Source organism: Merops nubicus, unplaced genomic scaffold (genome assembly GCF_000691845.1).
Source record: "Merops nubicus isolate BGI_N331 unplaced genomic scaffold, ASM69184v1 scaffold234, whole genome shotgun sequence".
Classification (NCBI taxonomy): Eukaryota; Metazoa; Chordata; class Aves; order Coraciiformes; family Meropidae; genus Merops; species Merops nubicus.
The window spans coordinates 1-21,077 of NW_008604612.1; the positions used below are offsets into that span (position 1 = coordinate 1).

At 39.8% G+C, this 21,077-nt stretch overlaps 1 protein-coding gene across 1 annotated transcript; it reads right to left on the reverse strand.

Moving 5' to 3' along the window:
• Positions 1-1,579: 1,579 nt before the first annotated feature.
• Positions 1,580-20,376, reverse strand: KIF15 (kinesin family member 15; the record flags this gene model as incomplete). Its single annotated transcript, XM_008939031.1, has 24 exons — positions 1,580-1,663; positions 2,174-2,305; positions 2,719-2,884; positions 3,909-3,946; positions 4,285-4,357; positions 4,749-4,855; positions 5,293-5,457; positions 5,708-5,812; positions 6,480-6,626; positions 7,855-7,977; positions 8,869-8,973; positions 9,915-10,001; positions 10,269-10,344; positions 10,761-10,846; positions 11,836-11,986; positions 13,579-13,744; positions 14,295-14,400; positions 15,082-15,189; positions 16,060-16,257; positions 16,528-16,669; positions 18,347-18,488; positions 18,936-19,113; positions 19,679-19,888; positions 20,285-20,376. Coding segments are annotated over 24 exons (2,987 nt in total), but the record flags the coding sequence as incomplete, so codon positions are not given.
• Between the last annotated feature and the right edge of the window lie 701 nt (positions 20,377-21,077).

Here is a 21,077-nt window from a genome sequence, read left to right on the forward strand (position 1 = left end):
CCATCCCAGCCGCCATCGCAGCCGCCTTCCGGGGCGGGACTGAGGAGGCACGTGTGGAACGCTCGTTTGTATACAAAGGATTTGGTTTATTTTAGTTTTTTTTAAAAGAGGAGAACAATATAAATCCTACTGCGGACGGACGAGCACAGAAAGGCAGCAGGGGATGGTGCTTCCCCAGCCAGGGAGGGGCAGAGAACGCTGACAGGAGGTGAAAAGCCCAGGAACAAGACAGGTGGGTGTGCTGAGGGACGTTTGTAAAGACAGAACACAGTAATGACAAATAAAACGCACAGGAGATGACAGGTTTGTGGTCTAAGACAAATTCGCCTCAGTCTTATCTCTAGAGTGCTAATAAGTGGCAGTTCTGAGCTCTGCTGTTGTCTACAGGGAAAAAAAAAGTTCCCCAGCTTAAGGCCTACAGAAAAAACACTCCTCAGTTTAAGGTCTAGAGGAAATAAAACAAAACACAAACCTCCCCAGTTTAAGGCCTACAGAAAAAAATGCAACTCTCCCCAGTTCAAAGTTTTTCACTTCTATAGCTCCAGTGGAAACAAATCTGCAAGTTTGAAATTAATGGATAACCTGGGGGACACACTTCCCCTCAGCCAAAAATGCCAGAGAAACTCACTGGCTATCCTGCCTTCTACTTGACACACATCTTTCTTTTGGTCCTTTGTGCCCCATTGGTTGTGGGTGAAAGCAGTACTGTATGAAGTAGCCAAAAATGGAACAACTGTAAAAAAGCTAAACAGTGTTACATATTGGTATATAAATCCCTGTTTTATATTCCACTAATAGAAGTCTCAGTTACTTGCAATAAATCTTAAGTGCTGCAATAAATAAGCTGTTGCTATACTTTTAAAACATTCTGATCTTGTTTCTTAACATTTCTAATTTCTGTTTGATAAGAAAATGGTTGGGAGATACTTACAGATTCCTATATCAGCATTGTAGGAAATTCTAAGTTTATACTGGGGAGAAAAAGGTGGTTTTAAAAAGCATTTAATCATCAAAAAAATACAAAGTCACAAGTTATTTATAGTATTAATTACAAGTCTACTACTAAATTCACATTCATGCTTTATTGAACAATCTTCAATATAAAATTATTTTTAAGGAACCCATAGGATTTTTTCAATGTTTAGATTAAAAAAAAAAAAAATAACCACCAAAAACCAAACAAGAAACCCACTCACAGAGAAATTTTGCTTTTTAAAATTCTGCTCTGGTAGAAAAACATCGTTTCAGAAGAGGTAGGAAGCTGAATAAAAGCAGAAAAGGAAACAAGAATCCAGGTGTGTTCCCAGTGAGAAAGGTTTTCCTTGGTAAGGGATGCAAGTTTCAGGGAAGTATCTTCTGGCTCCTATGTAAAATCAATTTTTGAAAAATTATAAGATATTAATAAGTCATTTGAAGCTGCCCACATAGCTGGAATAAAAAGTCTTTACTAGTTATCACCAGCAAAAAATCCAGAAAATAACTGGTTATTCCAGGACCAGAGGAAAAGTCAAGTTTGACAACTGGCCTTTGGGTATTCTGTCTGCTTTAAAAATACAGCTCTGGGGTTTTCTCTGGGTCGTTATAACTGCTCATGGTGTCTACACAAGTCACATTTCCTTGACTCTTTCAGAAATGCATTTTCAACTCGTAGTTTTTCAGTCTCCTGTAAAACAGAAAAAAACACAGGTGTATATTAAAGGAAATGATACTCACTTCTCTCATACTTCTTAATAATTGATATCTACACTTGAATAGGGGCTTTATACACCATGTCCTTGAGGAAATAAAATGGGATGATCCTTTTCTGGGGCCTGTGAGGAGGCAGACCAGCCATGACCTACACAATTGCATAAAATCAGAGGTATTACCTATTACTCTGCAACAGAACAGCAGGCATGGAAATGATTAAGAAATATGAGAGAAGTGAGTATAAGTGATATCTACACTTGAATAGGGGCTTTATACACCATGTCCTTGAGGAAATAAAATGGGATGATCCTTTTCTGGGGCCTGTGAGGAGGCAGACCAGCCATGACCTACACAATTGCATAAAATCAGAGGTATTACCTATTACTCTGCAACAGAACAGCAGGCATTTTAATTTTCCTTCTCAAAGCTTAGCTCTTTTCTATGTCAGGCCATTACCTCATCCATCTTCTGCTCTCCAACTCACCTCAGCAAGCTTAGCGTAATCTTTCTTCAGTTTCACAAGATACTGAATCCTCTGGTTTAGGTTTTGATGACCAATCAATTTCCCATTCTCCTCAGCAAGAAAGTCAACTTGCTTTCTCAGCAGGTCCACTTCCTGTAATTAATAAATACATTGTGTACCTCAGCCATAGCCCCTCCTCCTTTTCAGAAAAAACAGCTTCTTTAGGACTGTCAACACACTCAAGTTTAAGTTTGTTGTAACATGATGCAAGAGTTGGTTCATTCAGGAAATAGGTATTAGGCACTACGTTAGATCCTCCTAAAAAAGGGAAAAACCCCAAACCCTGCACTATTCCATTTGTATTCTGAATGACAGCAGTGATTTCTGAACCCAAGTTCCACTACTGCAGGGAACAGCATGACAAACAACTAAAGTACAAGACAACCTTTTCAGAGGCAGTGTTTGATTGCTTATTAATTCAGAATATTATCCAATTAGCAACAGCTCTAACTCTGCTGATTAAGATTCTACTTGTAAAGACAACAAAAATATTGTGCATCTATAACCTTTCCAATTCTGTCTCTCTCCTCATACGTTTCCTCCAGTTTTGATCTAATTTCTTCTTTTTCATGAAATGCTTTCAGCTCCAAAGCTCGTGTTCGTTCCATCTCCAGAGTAATTTCAAGACAAGTATTCTCTTTGATTTTGAGGGTATTTTTGGTCTCTTCTAATCTGCCAATATAAAAAAGAATCATGAAATATTAAAACCCAACAAAAATGGTGTACAACTGAATTACTGCATCAGCCTTTGACACGGAGGCAGGCTCCTTTAAAACTACCCTTTTGAGACAATACATTTTACATTTTACCTAGAATTCAGTGCTAGAAGGAAAAATGTCATTAAAAATTTGAAAAGCCAACGCATCAAATAGGAAAACAACTCCTAATGGAGATGAGGGTTTCTGGAGGAATTTGGAAATGACCGTGGGCACAAAAACTATCTTCATCCTTAAAAGAAATTATTGACATGAAAACATACTATAAACAACTATAAGTAACTCAAATATTAAGAGATTCGTGTCAGTGAACCCTGAAGCAATAGAGATGAGGAGGAGAATAGCAGGAGCAACATTTCCAAACCAATTTTTAAATCTGCCAATTCATTATTTTATTTCTTGCTTACTATCCAAGGTACAAAACACTTGAATTTTGAGAACTACTTGCACAAACACAATCTAGGGATCCTTTAATAATAAAAAAATTTAATTAATTCAAGCTGAAGTGCAAAAATTTAAACAAATAGGATAACCCCCAAATAATTAGACTAGGTTAAATATTTTTAAATTATGTAAACAATTACATGCATAATTAAAATATATTAATAAAGAAATGAACAGTATTTCAATTTAATTTGAAAAGAAACATGCTGAGAACTCACTGCACATAACAGAATTCAAAACAGATAATTTTAAACAATTAAAAAAGTCCCTTCCAATTTATGTTTTTCTCCAAGTCCACCTATTTCAGAGAACTGCCCTGACATAAGGGCTACCCCCTTTTAGAACATGTAGTAATAGGTGCTACCACCACCTACTGATGAGGAGGAGTAAGAACTCCATGTGTATTGCAGAAGTGTAAAAAACATTTCCAAATTCCATCATTGGTAGTTTCAGATCTTGGACTTTGCTTAAATGTATTAAACTCATCGATACCAAAAACATACAAATCTCCAGTTCAGTGGACAAATAAAACTTACTCTGCTTTGATTTTCAGCATCTCCTCCACAGCTTTATTCTGAAAAAGTTAAAAAAAAAAAAGGTTATATTCTTCGTTTAATATTAATATATATAAAATTGTCATTTAATTGATGCTACTAGCAAGTGACATCATCTTCACTGTCCAGCTCTGCAGAGAGGAGTCAGATTTCGTGATCTGAATCTGTTGTTGTTTATTGAGTGACCTGACACCCAGTTCATTGGTGAGAGACCAAGTGAGAAGCCTTCAGGGGCAAGACTCAGGCTGTGCCTGTTGGGGTTCACCAGAAACCAGCCTCGTGTCACTGCTGGGAAGCAGAAAACACGTCAGCACTTCACAGCAGGGAGGCAGCAAGCGGCACGAGGGGGGTCCTGTACCTTGGCCAGCCGTTCCTCAGCAATCTCCTCCTCTTTCTCTCTGAGGTACTCCACGTCGGGATGTTTTGGGTCACTAGGAAATCCAAGAATGAGGAAAGTTTCCCACAAAGAGAGGAAACCAGTTGTCAAAACATCTTATCCAGATTAACGCGGCCGTGCTCAGAATAGTGAGCATCATGAAACCACTCTGGGAGGGGTTCAGCTTTATTCCAAGAAAATCACATCTTCCCTTGTCAGAGCACACACTGTGCATTCAATTATTTTATATTCCATCTCCAGGAGAGAACTTGGCTGTATTTAAAATTTGTGATTTAAAGGCAATGAAGTTTACAAGCCAGCAAACAATTTTCATAGAAAAGGCTGAGTCAGTCTCTGATTATATGAACAATATGTAAGGCTGTATTAAAAAAAAAAACCACAAATTTCTTAGTTTCATTTTTAAGTTTTCCTGTATTTTACTTTACCTGTTCTTGCTGAGTCTTTGAGCTTCTACAAGGCTCTGTAAATTCCTGTTGTTCTCCACCAGTATCTGCATCTCCAGGCGCAAGTTCTCCAGCTCACTCAATTGCTCCTAAGCAAGTGAAATTCAATTTTATTTGAAGGCCAACTCACAGTTCCCATTTTCATTTCCAGTTGAACATGTTTTTGAGTGAAACAGACAAAATGCTTGCTCAGAAAACAAGCAGAGTTCTCTGGCAGAGAACTATCTGCATCACCCTTCCATTTATGGCTTTGTTAGAAATCTGATTTTGACTAAGATAGAACAGTTTGATGAGCAAAAGTGATGTCACCATTTGATATTCATGAACATGAAACAACCCAGTCCTTGGGAAAATGAGATACATGGACATCTCAACTGAGTTGTCACCAGTAGTCACCAGCTTAGGTAAAGACCACCACAAACCGTCTCCCTGCTTTAATGGGCAGACTACTGGGCAGAGCTCATGAAAAACTTGAGCTCTGTACTCTGTCTTAACCCAACTGCCTGCAGAGATTAACTCCTAGTACCTTCAGCCTTAGGATTTCATAGTTTTTAGCTCTCCTCTCCTCGTTCAGTTCATGGACAAGGTGCTCCAGGTTGATTGCAGAAGCTCTTCGATCAGCTATTTCTTGCTCATGAGTTTCCAACAGCTTTGCCAAGTTCACATCAAAATTAGGAGGAGTTTTTGGACACTGGTAAGATAAAAGGAAAAAAAAAAAACCCACAAACGCAGTAAACAACTGTTTGCCCTATGGATTGGTTACAGTTTTTAATACTTAATTGCAGACACATTAATAAATTCCTGGCAGAAATCATCAGTAATACATTTAAGTTACAGACACTCTTGATAGATTGTCCTTTCACACTGTAAAGCATATTAGCCCTTCTCAGTGAGCTTTAACAGTCATTAGCATGGAAGTGTTTCCCTCACAATTGCCATACCTGAGGAAATGTTACTGATGATGAATCCACAAAGCAATCTATTTGCTTCATTTTTACTTCGTATTCATTCCTCCTCTTCTCCAGTTCTTCTGTCATTTTCTCCAGCTATTAGAAACCCCAAGCAGAATTAAATTAGCTCATAACACACACAAAATATTAAAGAAAACAGCAGCCAGATCTCTGCTTTGAGCAAGCTCAAGTACACCACAGTTTATTTTGGATTACCTTAGACTTTGCTTTCATACCTGTTTTCTATATTTACCTAGTAACTGTTAATAATTCAACAGTTGCATGTTCTGAGCATTTTTTGAAAGCACATATACACTATGTACTGCACAGTTTGGATTTTGTTCTTGTTACTAGTATTTGGGGTTTTTTTATTCCTGGCTAACACCTTTCTAAGGCAACAATCATCTCCATTACAAAATGATATCCTCGGTGGCAAAGTGTTAAGCAGAGGAGAAAGTCATCCCCTAGGTGACACTGTTTATAACCTTGGGTTGCTCTGTTGTAGGCACTGAATTTCAGTCTGTTTTCAGAGTAAACATATTGCAATCTCTAGACACAGTTTCCAAAGCATTTAGGAGTTACCTGCCTCTGTTCAGAAGCTTTTGAACACCTGCTTTGCTTTTAGAGGAAGGAGCGTTGCTCTTTGCCAAAAGCACTGCATACAAGATGCTCTAAAGTTACAATTAAACCCTTTCCCAGAAGCTCCAAGTAACCCCAGCTGGCTGCCAAGTTGCTGACTGTCAGAAGCATGTCCTGGCTCTACCTGTTCCCTGAGTTCCTGGATCAGAGCTTCCTTCCTGGCGATGTCTTCCTGTGCACACTGGAGCAGGGAATCGTGTTTCTTGGAGGCCTCTGTCAGTTGCATCAGCTGATCAGTGGTGTGCTGCAAGTCCTCACACAGAAGTTTTCTCTGGTTTAGGTCATTGGATGAGTGAAGGCAGAAATTGTTAAAGTTACTGCTCTAGAACAGTTGTTTCAAGGCATTTTGCTGTTGTTGCTCAAACTGCTAACAGCTACAAGCATCTCCCTTTTCCCTCCACTTCATCACTGAGCATGCATCTATAAATTTCTTATTTCAGCACTTTCTCCATATCCTTTGCAGAACAAATATGAGACTTTCCTGCAGTATAGTTAGATACTTGTGGGAGATTTTTGGAATGGACTGCTCTTTTAAAGTGTAACCTATACAAATGTTTAAATAGGAAACCAGAAAAGCACGTGTAGGGTTTAATCCATGCTGAATTAGTGATTACAGCTTTTTTAGTGCACTGTTTTCCTGTAGATAGGATTTATCCTAGGATCTAGAGTCCCAGCTTATCTGCTAGGGCATCACACCTACACAACGTGTGTCTGCCTAGAAGGAGAAACAGTACTCAGTGTTTTAAACACCACCTTGGATTAGTTGTTGTGCAGTCAAGAAAGCATGAAGGAAATTAGTAACTGATGTACAAAGCTGAAGGAGGAACATTGTGATTTTACCAGGAGCCAGATACACCCAGGGATAACACTGTAAGAATTGGCACTTCAGTCTGATTTTATTGGTGCTGCCTGGTTGGCCAAAGCATATCTGACAGATGATCTGGTGGAAATTACTTGTAAGGAGAGGCTAGTGGTTTTCACTGAGGGACCAAAATCAAGGTGGGAGCACTAACAGGAAATAGTTTAAAAAAGGTACAGCTTTGAAAAGCAAAACCACAGCTGAATCAACAGCACATCCTAAATCTATTTCCAGCAGGTGGAGCTTTTAGTTAAAATTATGAAGAAAGAAAATGCTGCCAAATAGAGTAGCAGTTGGGAGAGAATGTTAAATGTAATATATTCTTCTATTTTAATTTCTCAGCTGCATCATCTACTGCTGCCATTAAATTCAGCTGATGACTCCTTAGTGGCCTTCACAAAATTAAACCAGGCTTTCAGCATAGGTTTTTATGAAGTAGCTTATAAAATATTTACATCAAATAATGTGATAATTTAACAGCATTTGTCAGGTATCTCATAAAAATTCCTTTAAGAACAGCTTAACTAGCTATAGTTTGATCTAAAATGAGGTTAAGTTTTGCACAAGCATTTTAAGCAAAACCACAACCAATTGGTCTGTTGAATAAATAATCAGAATATACCAACATTCATGTTTTTACCTCATTATTATCAGCTGTTTGTTTTCTCTCCAAGGCTTCCCTCAGTTCTTCAATCTTTGTTTCCTGATCCTCTATGATTGCTTTGCTTTCTTCTTTTGCAGCCAGAGCAAGGTTATACCTGCACTGTGAAAAGCATTAAATGGAATTTTACAATATTTTAGGAAAATCTGTTAAAGCAAGCTGGCAAACATAATACAAATAAGTGTATATCACAAATCTTGTGACAACTACAGACATTTAAAACCTCAGTGTCAGTGACTAAAATGAGAATGAAGCATCATATTTGCCAAATTATACAAACAATGTTATTAGAAATTATTTACAGAAGAATTAAAAAAGATTATTAAATTAATTAATCACTAAGACCTTTATTAAAAAAAATCAGATAACCCTATTTAGAAATCTGCCTCATCTGTAGGACCTTTTGAATTCAGAGTTCACCCATGTATGTTACCTAAAGCATTCTGGGGGTTGCTCTGTCAGTTTGCAAAGCAGACCTACTTTAATAAAGATGCATCATACTTATTTAAATAAACAGTTTTAGTTCTTTATACTTCTTTTCAGACATAGAATGTAGTAAGAGCAGCAACATAAAAACTCGCTCCCTCAAAAATGAGTTTACGGTTCAGCCTCAATTCTAGGCCTTAAATTGCTAATTCCTGAGACAATCTAAAAAAACTCACTCAAAAATGAGTTTACAGTTCAGCCTCAATTCTAGGCCTTAAAATTGCTAATTCCTGAGACAATCTAAATGTTCACTGTCAGCTGAGTGCAGTTTACAGGACATGAATAGGTCCTTGCAGAGACACAGTTCTGCACCCACCTTGTGGAAAGAGCTCAGATTTCAAGACAGCCTTAAGCATAAAACGTTCAGAAGATTTCAACATGTCAAAACAAAGAAGTTCCCTTCTCAAATGCTGCAGCAGTTACACTGCCTGAGACCCGTGGTATGACATGTCACTGCCTTCCATCTCTGAAAGGCTACACCACGTCCTTCAGAAGGACAGAACATACATTTATGTCCTCCAGCTCTCTTGTCAGCCCCTCTATGGACTCAGTTTTATGATTAATTGAAGACCTCAGCTCCTGGATCTGTCTCATCAAGTCAGTGACAACTTCCTGGAAAAAAAAAAAAGTTAATCTTGTTACATCATGTAGATTTTATATATGTTCTGTTAATGGATTTTCTGTGGTGCATCATTTGTCAATACTAAAATTTCAAACAGCCACTTGAAAATGAGGCCTCAAAATGCAGATGTAAAGGAGCAACAGGAAATCTGTTGTTAAATCATTGGCTTTTGTTCTAAGCAGTTCCACAGAGAAGTAAATAACCTGCTGTGTTCATTAGAACAGCAGCCCTCTGATGTAGCCTCAGGCTGTCAGGGGTTTCTAGCAGAACAGAATTGCTGTAGTTTAAGGTTACTTTTGCCTGGAACACCACTGCACTGACAATACCACATTCTTCTCATCTTGTAGATGGCCTGTTCTGGGGTTTAAGCATGGCAAAATGAAGCCTTACCAATGCTTCATGCTGGGCAGTAAAGCACTCTGTGATTTCTTACTCCTGTTTTACATGCAGCACGAATGCTGGTGCTATGGGAGCTTCTGCTGTTTGAGCTTTCAACACACTGGAGAGGTCTCTCCATGTCAAAGTGCTTTGATTTGATTAGTAAAGATACCCAGCCACATCCTTACAGCAGCTTTCTCACCTGTCCTCTCAGCCCCTTACCACACGGCGCTGACTGGGGGCCCTGCTGTCCTCAGGGGAGTTACACCCTGGTTGTGCACTGGGTGTCTGGTCCAGTACACAGCTTTATGCTGTTTTTTTTCTTGTTTAACCTTCCAGTATCTTGTGTTTTCTCTAAACGAATATCAGTTTCCTGCCACCCTGCAGACTCCATGCCAGTAAAAGGCAGAATTGATTTTACCTGGCTAAACAGCCAGGATTGCCTAGAAGCACAGAATTTCTAAGCATTGCAGAGAGGCTCTGGGCTTAATAATCTACTACAGAACACAGTCCCCCACAAAACTGGGAATCAACAACAGCAAGAAGCCCAAACCTTATCTGTATCATTTGTCTTCTTCAAAGAAACAATCATCTCTTCAGCAGCAGCCAGCTCCTGTTGCAATTTCTGCAGTTTTGCTTCCTAGAAGGTATAATAATTGTGAAGAGACTTTATTTTTTTGAAGTAAGTTTCATAAAGCACAAAACCATAAAAAAAAAAAAAAAGAGAAAGGAACTAAGTTATTTACCATACCAGAAAAATTAAGCAGTAGCTTAAGGAAACAATCTGAGCAGTGAGAACTCTACATTTATTTTGGGGGTAATCAACACAACAGTCAGTCCACTGCTCAACTTGCTGTTAAGGCACGAGGAGATCCGTGCACACACAGACTCAGTTCTGCTGTTGTACCTGCTGCTCACACTGGGGCACCAGTTCAGAGGATGGTTTCTCCACCTGTGCTTTTGCAAGTACTTTCAAGAGCTCCCTGGAGAAGAAAACAGGTTTCTAGTCAGAAATATAATCAGAACATAAGAGATTTAACAATAATCAAGCCATATATGTTTATTCTTATTTGCACTTCATTTTTGGAAGTGTTTTTTTTTTAACTACCACCTTCTCAGTGCTATGCAAAGGACTAATAGTTCAGTTATAGGCCATACACTACTGTCAGAAGTGAAAGTTTGTTTGACATGAAGAACTGTACTTGTCATGCTAATTAAATCCATTAAATTGTTGTTCCAAGGTAGATCAAATAAAAAAAAAGCCCACTATGTAATTATCTCCCCCCAGCTTGGAAAAGCCACCTCTACAGACAGGATCCCCACCCCAATACAAAACCTAGCACAGGACAAAACCAGTGAAGACAGATGAAAACAAACCCCACCACTAATTAAAACTTACTTGGAATTGTTTTCTTTGTCTTCTTGTAATTGTAACGTTAGTTTTTCATTATGTTCTTTTTCTGTTTTCAGGAGTTTCAAAAGGTTCTAGAATATCAAAATATATGTTGTTATCACAAGTTACAGCATAAGGTCTGTAGAATAATTTAAATCAAAATAAAAATCTAAACTCCTACAATGACAAAAAAAACCACCAAGCCACAAAACCTTAAATAGAAACAGGAAGATCTTTAGCTTTGCTGCAGACAAGTTCAAAAGCAAACTCTTTTTCATAGGAAGCAATCTGCTCTTTTCACCTGCCAGTGATAATTATTCCCTATAGCTATAACATTCCTCAATATCCAAGGCTTTAAAGGGAGAAATTAGGATGTTCAGCTGTAGGTTTATTTAGGGGGATTTTTCAAATTCTAACCAGCAGTTCAAATATTAGAGTAAGGACTTTAAAATAATTTTCACCCTGTCAGTTTTGCACTAAAAAGGACAACTCTGAGCAAACTTGCTGAGCAGGCACAGGGTACACTGCAGAAGAGGGAGCATTTGCAAAAGCCCTTGAGCAGCCTTCCTGCTGTTCTGCAGCTGCTGCAGCCTGACCAGCTTTCAAGGACAGCATCAGCTACACTGCAGGGCAGGGATCCACCACAAAAAAGCCAGAGATCACTTAACAAGATCATTCACTGTGAAAATCTTTACGAAGCTGCTTGGTAAAGATAAAGTCAGCAACTCTTAGCTAGCACTGAGATGGAAGGTCAGCAGCATTTCCATGTCAGGATTCTTTTCCAAAGCAGTTTCTTATTCTTTTACTAATTAACCCATCTCCCTCAACATTTCCAGAGCAATTTCCTCAGCTGAAAAACCTACTACTTCATCATGGTATTGGATATTTCTCATAGCCTGTGGTTGCAAGAATCTTGCACTAAGTTTTAAAAAGGATTCTGGGTCCATCTTCCAAAGGAAATCACCAGGAAACCTGTCTTTACTGTGGAATCTATTCCAAATAGTGTAATAACAGGAATGAAACAATCTGGCTACGTAAGGAACTGTATAGTCAAGGCTTCTAAAGGACTTTATCATCTTACACAAAGCTCAGTTTTCATTGCTTCTGCTTCTTGTTTTCTGTCCTCAAGTTGTTGCTTCAGTTGATCTGTCTCAAACTTTGCTACTTCCTGCAAGTTGTCATAGTCATCCTGCAGGCTGGCCTTTTCTTCAAGAATCTTTTCATGCTCCAGCCTTTATAAAAACAAAAAAGAACAAACCAACCCAAATCCACCCACATTATTAAGGTAAGGGATTGTTTCATTCTAAAAATGTTCAAATCAATTGGATTTTATGATCTACAGATAATACAGAGTGCAGTTATTACAGAAAAGTGTCACAAAAATGGTAACTTTTAATTTAAACTGAGAACCCCCAAATTTATGAAGGGCAGAGAAGTTTCGGTGGCATTGGCAGAGAGGGCAGAGTACTCCTGATCCCCAGAAATCATTTCCTACTTACAAAATCATAGAAATTCAAATCACTGTGTCTGTATAATGACCTTCAGACATGTTTCTTACACCAGGGGATTTTTTTTTTTTTAAGCCAGTTGGGCAAAATTTAAACTTTCCAGGGAAAAGGGGGGGGAAAAAAAAGCAAACACCACACCCCCCCAAACCTAAACCACAAAACCAAACCCAGCATAACTAAGTTGTGCTAATGATTAAAAAAGCACACTGATTTTCACCTCCCAGTAATAGTGGCAGGGATTGCACCCAGCATAGTGAGCTTTTCAGGCTTCAACAGAAAAACCTCAGTTTATTTTTATGGTTTCTCTCTGCTTGTAGCTTTAGAGCATCATTGTTCTGTCACCTGCTTAGTGTGACCAGACTGAGAAGTAACAGTTAATTTTTAAGGCTAAATTGGAAAAAGAAAAATTCAACAACCTCTGCCCCTTCAACCACAACTTTTGGAGATCACTAATTTTATAGTTATATCCTTGTCATGGTTACAGGGGCTGGGACCAGTGTATCCTTATGTGGGTAGAACCAAAACTGTATATTCTATACTCTCTATGTCAGTGCTCATGGGCTGTTAAGAAAATCATGGGTAGCAGCTGCCCAGGACAGACCTCACACCCCAGGCTATAACAGATAAGGAAAGAAGTTCAAGGTCAGGGGAGATGTTAACACCTTTCCCACCCAGCAGGAGGAGTCCTCCCTGTCCATGGGCCCATCCATGCCTCACCCCATGACTCATACAGAGCTCCCCCCAGGAGCTATTTCTGTTTAATGGACCATCAAGGACCCACTGCATGACTCACAGACTGATATCAACCCATTGTGAGATGCTCCACCCAGGGGGAGGAGCCAAGTGCTCCCACCTGGATATAAACTGGGGTTCAGGACAGCACAGGGGGCCTTACCCACTGGATTTCCAGAGGACAAGAGCTACCAGATCTTTTTCTAGGACCCCACTGCTTCATCTGGACTGCTACACCCACCCTAACTACAGAGTATCAGGTTGTATTCTGACTCTGTCTGTGGTTTTCCTTTGTGTTATTGCTTTTATTTTTTTTTCTCATTAAATTGTGTTTCTGACTTGGAGTCTCTCACTGGTTTGTTTTCAAACCATTACAATCCTGCTTAAGGAGAATATCCTACAACAAACTAAAGCAGCCTCATTGCATTTTCTTTCTGCTGATTTCACCGTGTTTCCCTCTGACGGATCTCAAGTGGAAAGAACAAAGGGAAAGAAAAAACCAAAGACAAGCACAAATTTCACATGTGGAAAAGAACCACATCAGTGGGAGGGGGTTAAAGCATTTCCCCAAGCAGCCAGCACACCTGACACTGTCCAGCTGGAGCTGCACGTCCATGTGTCTCCCCGAGAGCTGCCCCAGCTCCTGCTCCTGCCGCTCCCGGAAGGCTCCGTACTCGCCCCGCAGAGCGGCCAGCTCCTTGTCTGCAGACTGCAGCACGATGCGCAGGTCCTGGACTTCACTCTGCAGGACTGACAGAAACCAGACAGGCATTTCACAGCTTACTGGGCAACTGTGCTAGGCACCATGGAATGCTTGGGACTGGAAGGGACCTGGAGAATGTGACCCTAACGTAACATCATGGGAAAGCTTCACAGAACTTTACACTTCTTCAGTGCAATTAACCCTGAAGGTCACAAATGAAAAGGATTTGAAGATGGAAAAGGTCAATGAAACTGATTTTAGGAACTGAAGAGTGCAGGCTGATCAAAACTACTCCAGACAGTACCACTGCATTTCATAGACAGAGGATTCCCCCTTGAGTTAATATTTTCTTTTTAAAATACTCTATCCTGTACTCCCTGAAGAGTAAGGAGAGGACAATTTTGGAAACTGTACTATGCAAGACTGGGCAGCAAAAAGCTATTCTGCAAGCAGGAGAGGTTTTTCTTTAAAAAAATGATTAAAAAAATCAAACCAGTATGACTAACAACCCAAATAGTTACTCAGCATGTGCAGTTGAGTCAAAACATTAAGACACCTCAAAGCTTCATGTGGAATTCCAGTGTTACACAGACTTACTATCAGCCTTGCTTTGGCTGTCCTGACATTGCTTCTCAAGGGACTTTATCTGTTCCAGGAGCTCCTGGCGCTCTTTACTCCAGTCATTCCTTTCAGATGACAGAAGCTGGAGAAGTAAAAATTGTAAATGGAAGGAAATGTAGGAGTGGCCAAGCCACAGAGCTGAAACAATCATCTAATAATGTATTAGAGAACTTCATCAACTGATTATAAACACGAGACTTATTTTTCTTTAAATTCAATGTTTGGTGAATCTAAATCCCAAGATCCAACAAAAAAAAAACCTTGATTCTGAAAAATTCATTTAAAGGCAACCTATAGCTTAGAAGGTGAGATGCACTCAGAACAGAGCCTGATCTGGGAAGCAAACAGCCCTTATTTCCTTTTCTGTGGTAAAGTGATTAAGGAAGATGTGTAAATATTTTATAGATTAAGGATGTTTCAGTTCAGTTCCAGCTTAGGCTAGTAGTATTTTCAGCATTCCAAAGTTTAACATTTCCTTGTTAATACTGTTGTCTTCCAGAAATGAAAGTGGCCAAAACTAACAAATATATAAGTATATATATGTTTACAACAACAGCAAACCTCAAAGCTGTCATGTTATGGTCAATGAAGGCCTTGTCTTCCTACAGAGCCCTGAGCTAGGCTGCTACATAAGTTTTCCAAAAAAATCAAAACCCAAGTCACACTGCAGACCTCAGCAGATGACACAGTGGCACCAGTGTGGTGGATGCCACCTTGTCATATGTACACAGGCACATCCAGCCCTGTGTTAGTGTCCTCTCACCTCCTGGACCTGTGCAGAGTGATGCTCCAGTTTACTCATCTGCTGCTGGAGTTTCATGTTCTTGCTTTCCTCCTCATCCAGCTTGGTCTGTGTTGTGCTCAGTTGCTCCTGTGACACAAGACACTCCAAATTAGAGCACCCATCTCCCAGTTATTCTCACATGCCATATGGCAGTCTGTGCATATGAAATATAAAACCACCAACCACTTTCTTTTTCTATAACCTGAACCAAAAGAAAAACAAAACATTTAAGAATAAATTGGTATCTTCAGTAGCTGATTTCTCCTGTTGCTAACTAAACTGCCAGAACACAAGAAAATCCAGGGGACACAAGGACTGAATCCAATAAACACTTCGCTTCAGACACATTTATCTTGGAGAAATAAGGCTTTAAAAAGAAGTTATTTAAAATATACACTAGCTAAATTCTTTCCAGCATCTCTGTGCTATAGTAATCACCAAAGAGGGGGTTTGGCTGTTGTGCCAGGTATTTTACATGCACTGAAGTTAGTTCCAGCTGCTAGAGAGCAAGTCTGTAGGACTCTGTGACAAAAGACCCTCCTTTAGGAAAGGTATAAGGCAGTTCAGGTGTAATGGTGGACAAGTGTTATTTGGCAGATTTCTTCAAATAATTCAGTATTCTCTATTAAGTGTGGGTATTGTTCCAAATGTAGCTGTCAGGGACTTACAAAGAAGTTTCCTTGGAAACAAATTATCAGGTTAAAATAGTAAGAGTTTAAATGCCCTGTAAATCTCCAACTCCTTACCGAGTTCAACTCTCAAACCCCCTTCAATATTTTGTTATAAATCCTCTTCAGGTATGGTGCATGATTAGAGAACTGTTAGTGAAGCCTTAAGTATTCATCAGGTGCCTGTTTCCCACACAAGTACATTGAGCAAGGGGAAACTATTTCATGCCCAAACCCGCTTTTGTTCTGGATTTGCCCACCCATTTCAGGTGGTATCCAGGACGTTCACCTGTGTCACTTTGAGCTCCTCAGCAATGGCCTCACAGGCCTGCTCGTTCATCCCTGGGGGAAGTGGCTCTGCCAGGATGTCCTCCAGCATCTCCTCAGCACGCTGGAAGTCGTCGGCAGGGCGGTTGGAGGTGGCGGGGCTCACCCGCGGCACCAGGCGGGACCTCAGCTGGTAAGCTTTGGTTGGGGTGGTTATGTTCTGGTGGGAATGAAGAAGGAAAGTGGCATTTAGACTTTGGTTCACAGCTCCATGAGCAGAATAATGATGTAAACCCCTTGGAGTGGTGAGTTCTGACTGCATTGTTTTGGGTCACCCGCTGCCAGCAGCAGCCGTGCAGTATTTCAGAACAAAGGAAGTGCTCCTGGTTGGTCACCTGCACCAGTTAGGGTAGGATCAGCCAAATCAAAGTCTGTGCTCTTGCACAGCTCAGGGGCAAGGACGTGGCCTTTTAATTAAGCTCTCCCATACCTTGAGAGTTTCTCTGTGCAGCTTGTGTAACTGAGAGACTTCCTGGCGCTTGTGTGCCTTGGTTGCCTCCAGGATGTTCTCGAGGTGGTGGTTTGCCTTCCGAAGGGACTGGAGCTCTGATTCCAGCTCCATGTGCTTCTTCCTGCTCAGGGAGCACGTTGCCACTGTCAAACCCTCTCCCTCAGCAAGAACAAGCTGCAGCACTGCCAGCGAGCAAACTGAAGCTGAACTCTTGCCCAAACATTAAAATGCATTATTCTGAGAAGAAAGGCAACACTACTGTATTAAAAAGTAATAAAAAAAAATAAAAATATTAAACAGCTAAGCAGCTTATTTGTGCCTGCATAATGAAGCAAGCAGATGGATAACCAAACGTGTCAGAAAAAATCCATTACACGGTAAGAAATAAGCTGAGAGCTCTGCAGTTCCTTTCATGAGCAAGTGATATCACCCATACCAATATGGGTTTAAGCTTTAAAAATGTTATCCAGTTATATGAGAAGTCTGAACTGGTGCTTGCCAGGATTAAAGAAAATCCTTTAAAGATGTTTTTTTTTGGAAGTGCTGCTCTGTTAAGATTATTTTGCCCTCTAAGAGTACTTTAACTGAAATCCAACAGTTGAGCAGAAATTTGGGAATTATTTTCATTAGGTATGTTGCAGAGCTACACGCTGTTGCTGTGATAGTTGGCCTTAGTGACATAATTGTAGGGTCAAAGTCTACACACAAAAGGAATTAAAATATTTAATCTTTTGGCAGTTGAATGCTATTACTTTCTCTCATGATTTTAGTATATGGAACCAAAAAAAACCCCAAATAACCTGCTTACAGACCAGAGTACAACTTTAGTTCTGATTGCTACTGGACAACAGAAAGATTACTGTACATTGATTTTTCTGAAACTTAAAATTTACTCTGCTTAAGTTACATCACAGTTACACTTGCATGGAAACTGAAGCATCTAGTTAGTTTGGAACTGGAAAGAAGTTGAAAATCTAGTGAAATCCAGAGGCTGAAAAGCACACTTCTGTTTGAGTGCACTCTGCTAGGCAAATGTCAGCAACTGCTAAGAAAAAAGCATGTGTGCTGTCCAGAGAGCAAGATGTGCCCAAAACACACAATACATCACATAGGAAATACAAGAACAAAACCAGATTTGTACAATTCCCTGAATGAGCACAAAGGACATCACAAAGCTACTTTGCAAAAAAAGAACTCCAAACAACCTGATAGGAGGCAAAAATGGAAGTATATTGTGCCCAGTGCTTCTAGAATCACACTCACTGAAATCAAATAAAAAAGCAACAAGCAAAAATGAAGTTTAAAAAACACAATCAGGTCCTTTTTGCCTTCCTTTAAAGGTCCCTTCCAACCCAAAGCACTCTGATTCCTTCTAGAACCACACTCACTGAAATCAAATAAAGCAACAAGCAAAAATGAAATTTAAAAACACAATCAGGTCCTTTTTGCCTTCCTTTAAAGGTCCCTTCCAACCCAAAGCACTCTGATTCCACCTCTACACTATGCTTTCTGGAAATGCAGTTATGTTTCTTGTATCTCCTGTAACAGGACCTGAATTTTTCAGAAATGGGGTTGATAAAGTGAAGCAATATTATATATAGTTATATGCAAGTGAATAATATCTATCTCAAAGGTATTCCTCAGGTCTTTGGCATTACCTCGTGCTGCCCTCAAGGAGCACAAGAAATTATTTTGCAAGGAACCTCCTTAGACTGTATTTTCAGGACTTAAGACTAATTTTTAAAAATCAATGTATGTAACTAAAGACATTGAAAGAAAAGTCACTGTTTTGTCTCACTTGGTTAGCTCCTTAAACTCCTCGTATTCTTGTTTGGAACTTGCCAGCTCACTCTGAGTCTGCAGCAGACGTGCTTTCAGCCTCTCAACAGAGGCCAGGGAGTTGCCTTCCACTGAGACAGTGGTGGGATGTAAATGGTGACCTGAAGAACAAACATGCACCCTTTGAAATCATGAGGTAGCTCAAAAAGCTTCATTTGTACTAAAATGAAAGCGTTTGGAGGCTTTGGAACAGCATAGCAGCAACTGAGATTGAAGGAAATGGGTATTGCCAGCAACAGTCCACAGGAAAACTAGGAGATGAATTAATATTACTGCAGTCTGCATGACAACCAAGGACAACACAGTGAGACTACAGATACTGAACACGAGATGTACAAGACTCCAAAGTCCCTATTGCTGTGTTTGGTTGGAGGCCACTGTGAATAAAATGAAGTAAAATGAAGCTAAAAAGAAGTTTTATCACCCTTCAGGCCCCACTCTGAAGAAGGGAGAACCACACCAAGACAGACAACGTTTGTGTGCAGTGTAATGTTGAAAGAGAAATGCAGTTGAGCTTATGGAGCTGAAAAACATTAGCAGATTTTCACCTCCAACGTTCTTCTCTGTGGCTGAAGCTTCCAAAAAAGCTTTTTCCAGCTCTGCGATGGTCTGTGCATCAATTTCTTGAGCCTTCTTCACTGACTTTAAGGAACGAAGCTTCTTATTCTCCTCTCTGAGGTTATGGTTCTCCATGGCATACTTTGCAATTCGTGGGTGGTGTTCCATCTGTGAACAGCAGTAATTTATCAACACTTGATTTTGCAGCCAGTGCCATACAGATCTAGCTGTGGCTCTGCTACTTTCAGCAAGCATTAAATTGTAATGAAGAGGGGGAAAAAAAAAAAAGATATTCCCTACAGTGATTAAAACCACACCCAGTTTTCTTCTTAGTTTTCTTACTCCCTTGGAATCTGCTCTCAAAAACCAGTGGGTTTACACTTTATATTTACTCTTTTCCTGGGAATAAAGCGACAGAAGCTTTTCTTGCTGCTCTTCACATCTCTCTTCAGCTTCAACTCTGAGCTCTGGCTTTCTTAATGCTGTCTCTGCACATCATAGTAATGTCTCTGTAGTCCCTTAATAAATGTCCTGACTTCTGTACTTTCCCCCATTCACTTTGGAGCTCAGTTATGCAGGGAGGGAAGGCCTAAGCATGTGAGATGCTTCTATAAAGGAACTCACCACCTATCCTCTTCTTTCCTGCCTGTCTTTCCTAAAAAGCCTGAATCCACCCATCACATGAGCTGTTCTCACCAAAATTGTTCTGGAAAGAAAAAAAACAAAGCCTTACCTGTTCCCTGAGCATCTGCAATTCCTGCCTCAATTCACTGAGGAGATCATCTTGCTCTTTTGGCAGTAAGCTCCCCCCAGCCTCTCTGTGCAGCCTCTCCAAGCGCACGATGTGATCCTCACGGAATTTGACTATCATCTTATTGGACTGAATAAACTTCTCCTTCTTGGCACACAGATCTTCTAGTTGAGCAATTTTTTCCAATAAATTCTTAAAAAGCACATACAGATTAGTGGAAAAGTGACAGTTAACACCATCTGCTCCTCACAAGACTTGTGCTCTAGGCCCTTGCCCAGCTTTGTTGCCCTTCTCTGGCTACACTCCAGCCCCTCAAGGTCCTTCTGGGAGTGAGGGGCCCAAAACTGACCCCAGGATTTGAGGTGCAGCCTCCCCAGTGCCCAGTCCAGGGGGACTATCCCTGCCCTGGTCCTGCTGGCCACATAAGTGCTGATCCAAGCCAGGATGCTGGTGGCCTTCTTAGCTTTGGACAGAGTATTTTTATTCAACACTAAAATAAAACTACGAAGAGAGTCAGTATCAGTTGGCTCACTGCTCTCTCACCAGGAAGTACACTGAATGCATTTAGAAATATTAGTGCTTTCTTACCTTCTTTTCACCTTCTGATTTCTCCCAGAACAACATTGCTTCAAGAAAATTGTTCATGTAATTTATATTGTTCTTCCCATTTTCAACAGCACCTGTGGGGGAGTCAAAGAAACAAGTGCCCTATTTATTAAAATACTAGTTAACCAGGTTTCTCTACATGCATCACATGACAGTGGTGTAAAGCAAATTTAAGGAAATTCTTTGAACAGTAGAATTTCTCTGCAAAGATCATGTGCCAAACTCAGAGCAAAGAAGTTCAGACAGTAATTCCTAGTCACCTGCAAGTGCTGATAAAGAACAGAGTCAATGCACATAATTGTATCATTAACAAAGTTGTCCAAGCATTAAATGGCTTTACGATGAACTTTTATTAAACTAAAAGAATCAATCTGTTCAGCTGAGTGTATCTACAAAATGCAAAACCCCTCTGAAATTAATTTGATAAGATTAAGCCCTATTTGCATTATTACTGTGGTTTGTATATGTTAAAAGTGGACTAAGTGGTTTATGAGAAGGAGATTCGGGAAAATAAGCATGAATTAGAGTGGACAATTAGTGATTTAATCTGGAAGAAAAGTTTCCACACAAGGGATTAAAAGGGTTTAGCTAATCCCCTTCAGAAATTAATTCAAAATAGCTTTCCTGAATATCCTTAAGCAGGCAAGATTATTTACTTATAGAATATTAATCACCACAGTATCTAGGTCCATAACAACAGCCCTATTGTAATTTAATGTGGTAAAAAATGCCATCTTTCTTTAAAAGTAGCTGGCAAGCAGATTTCATGTGTGTG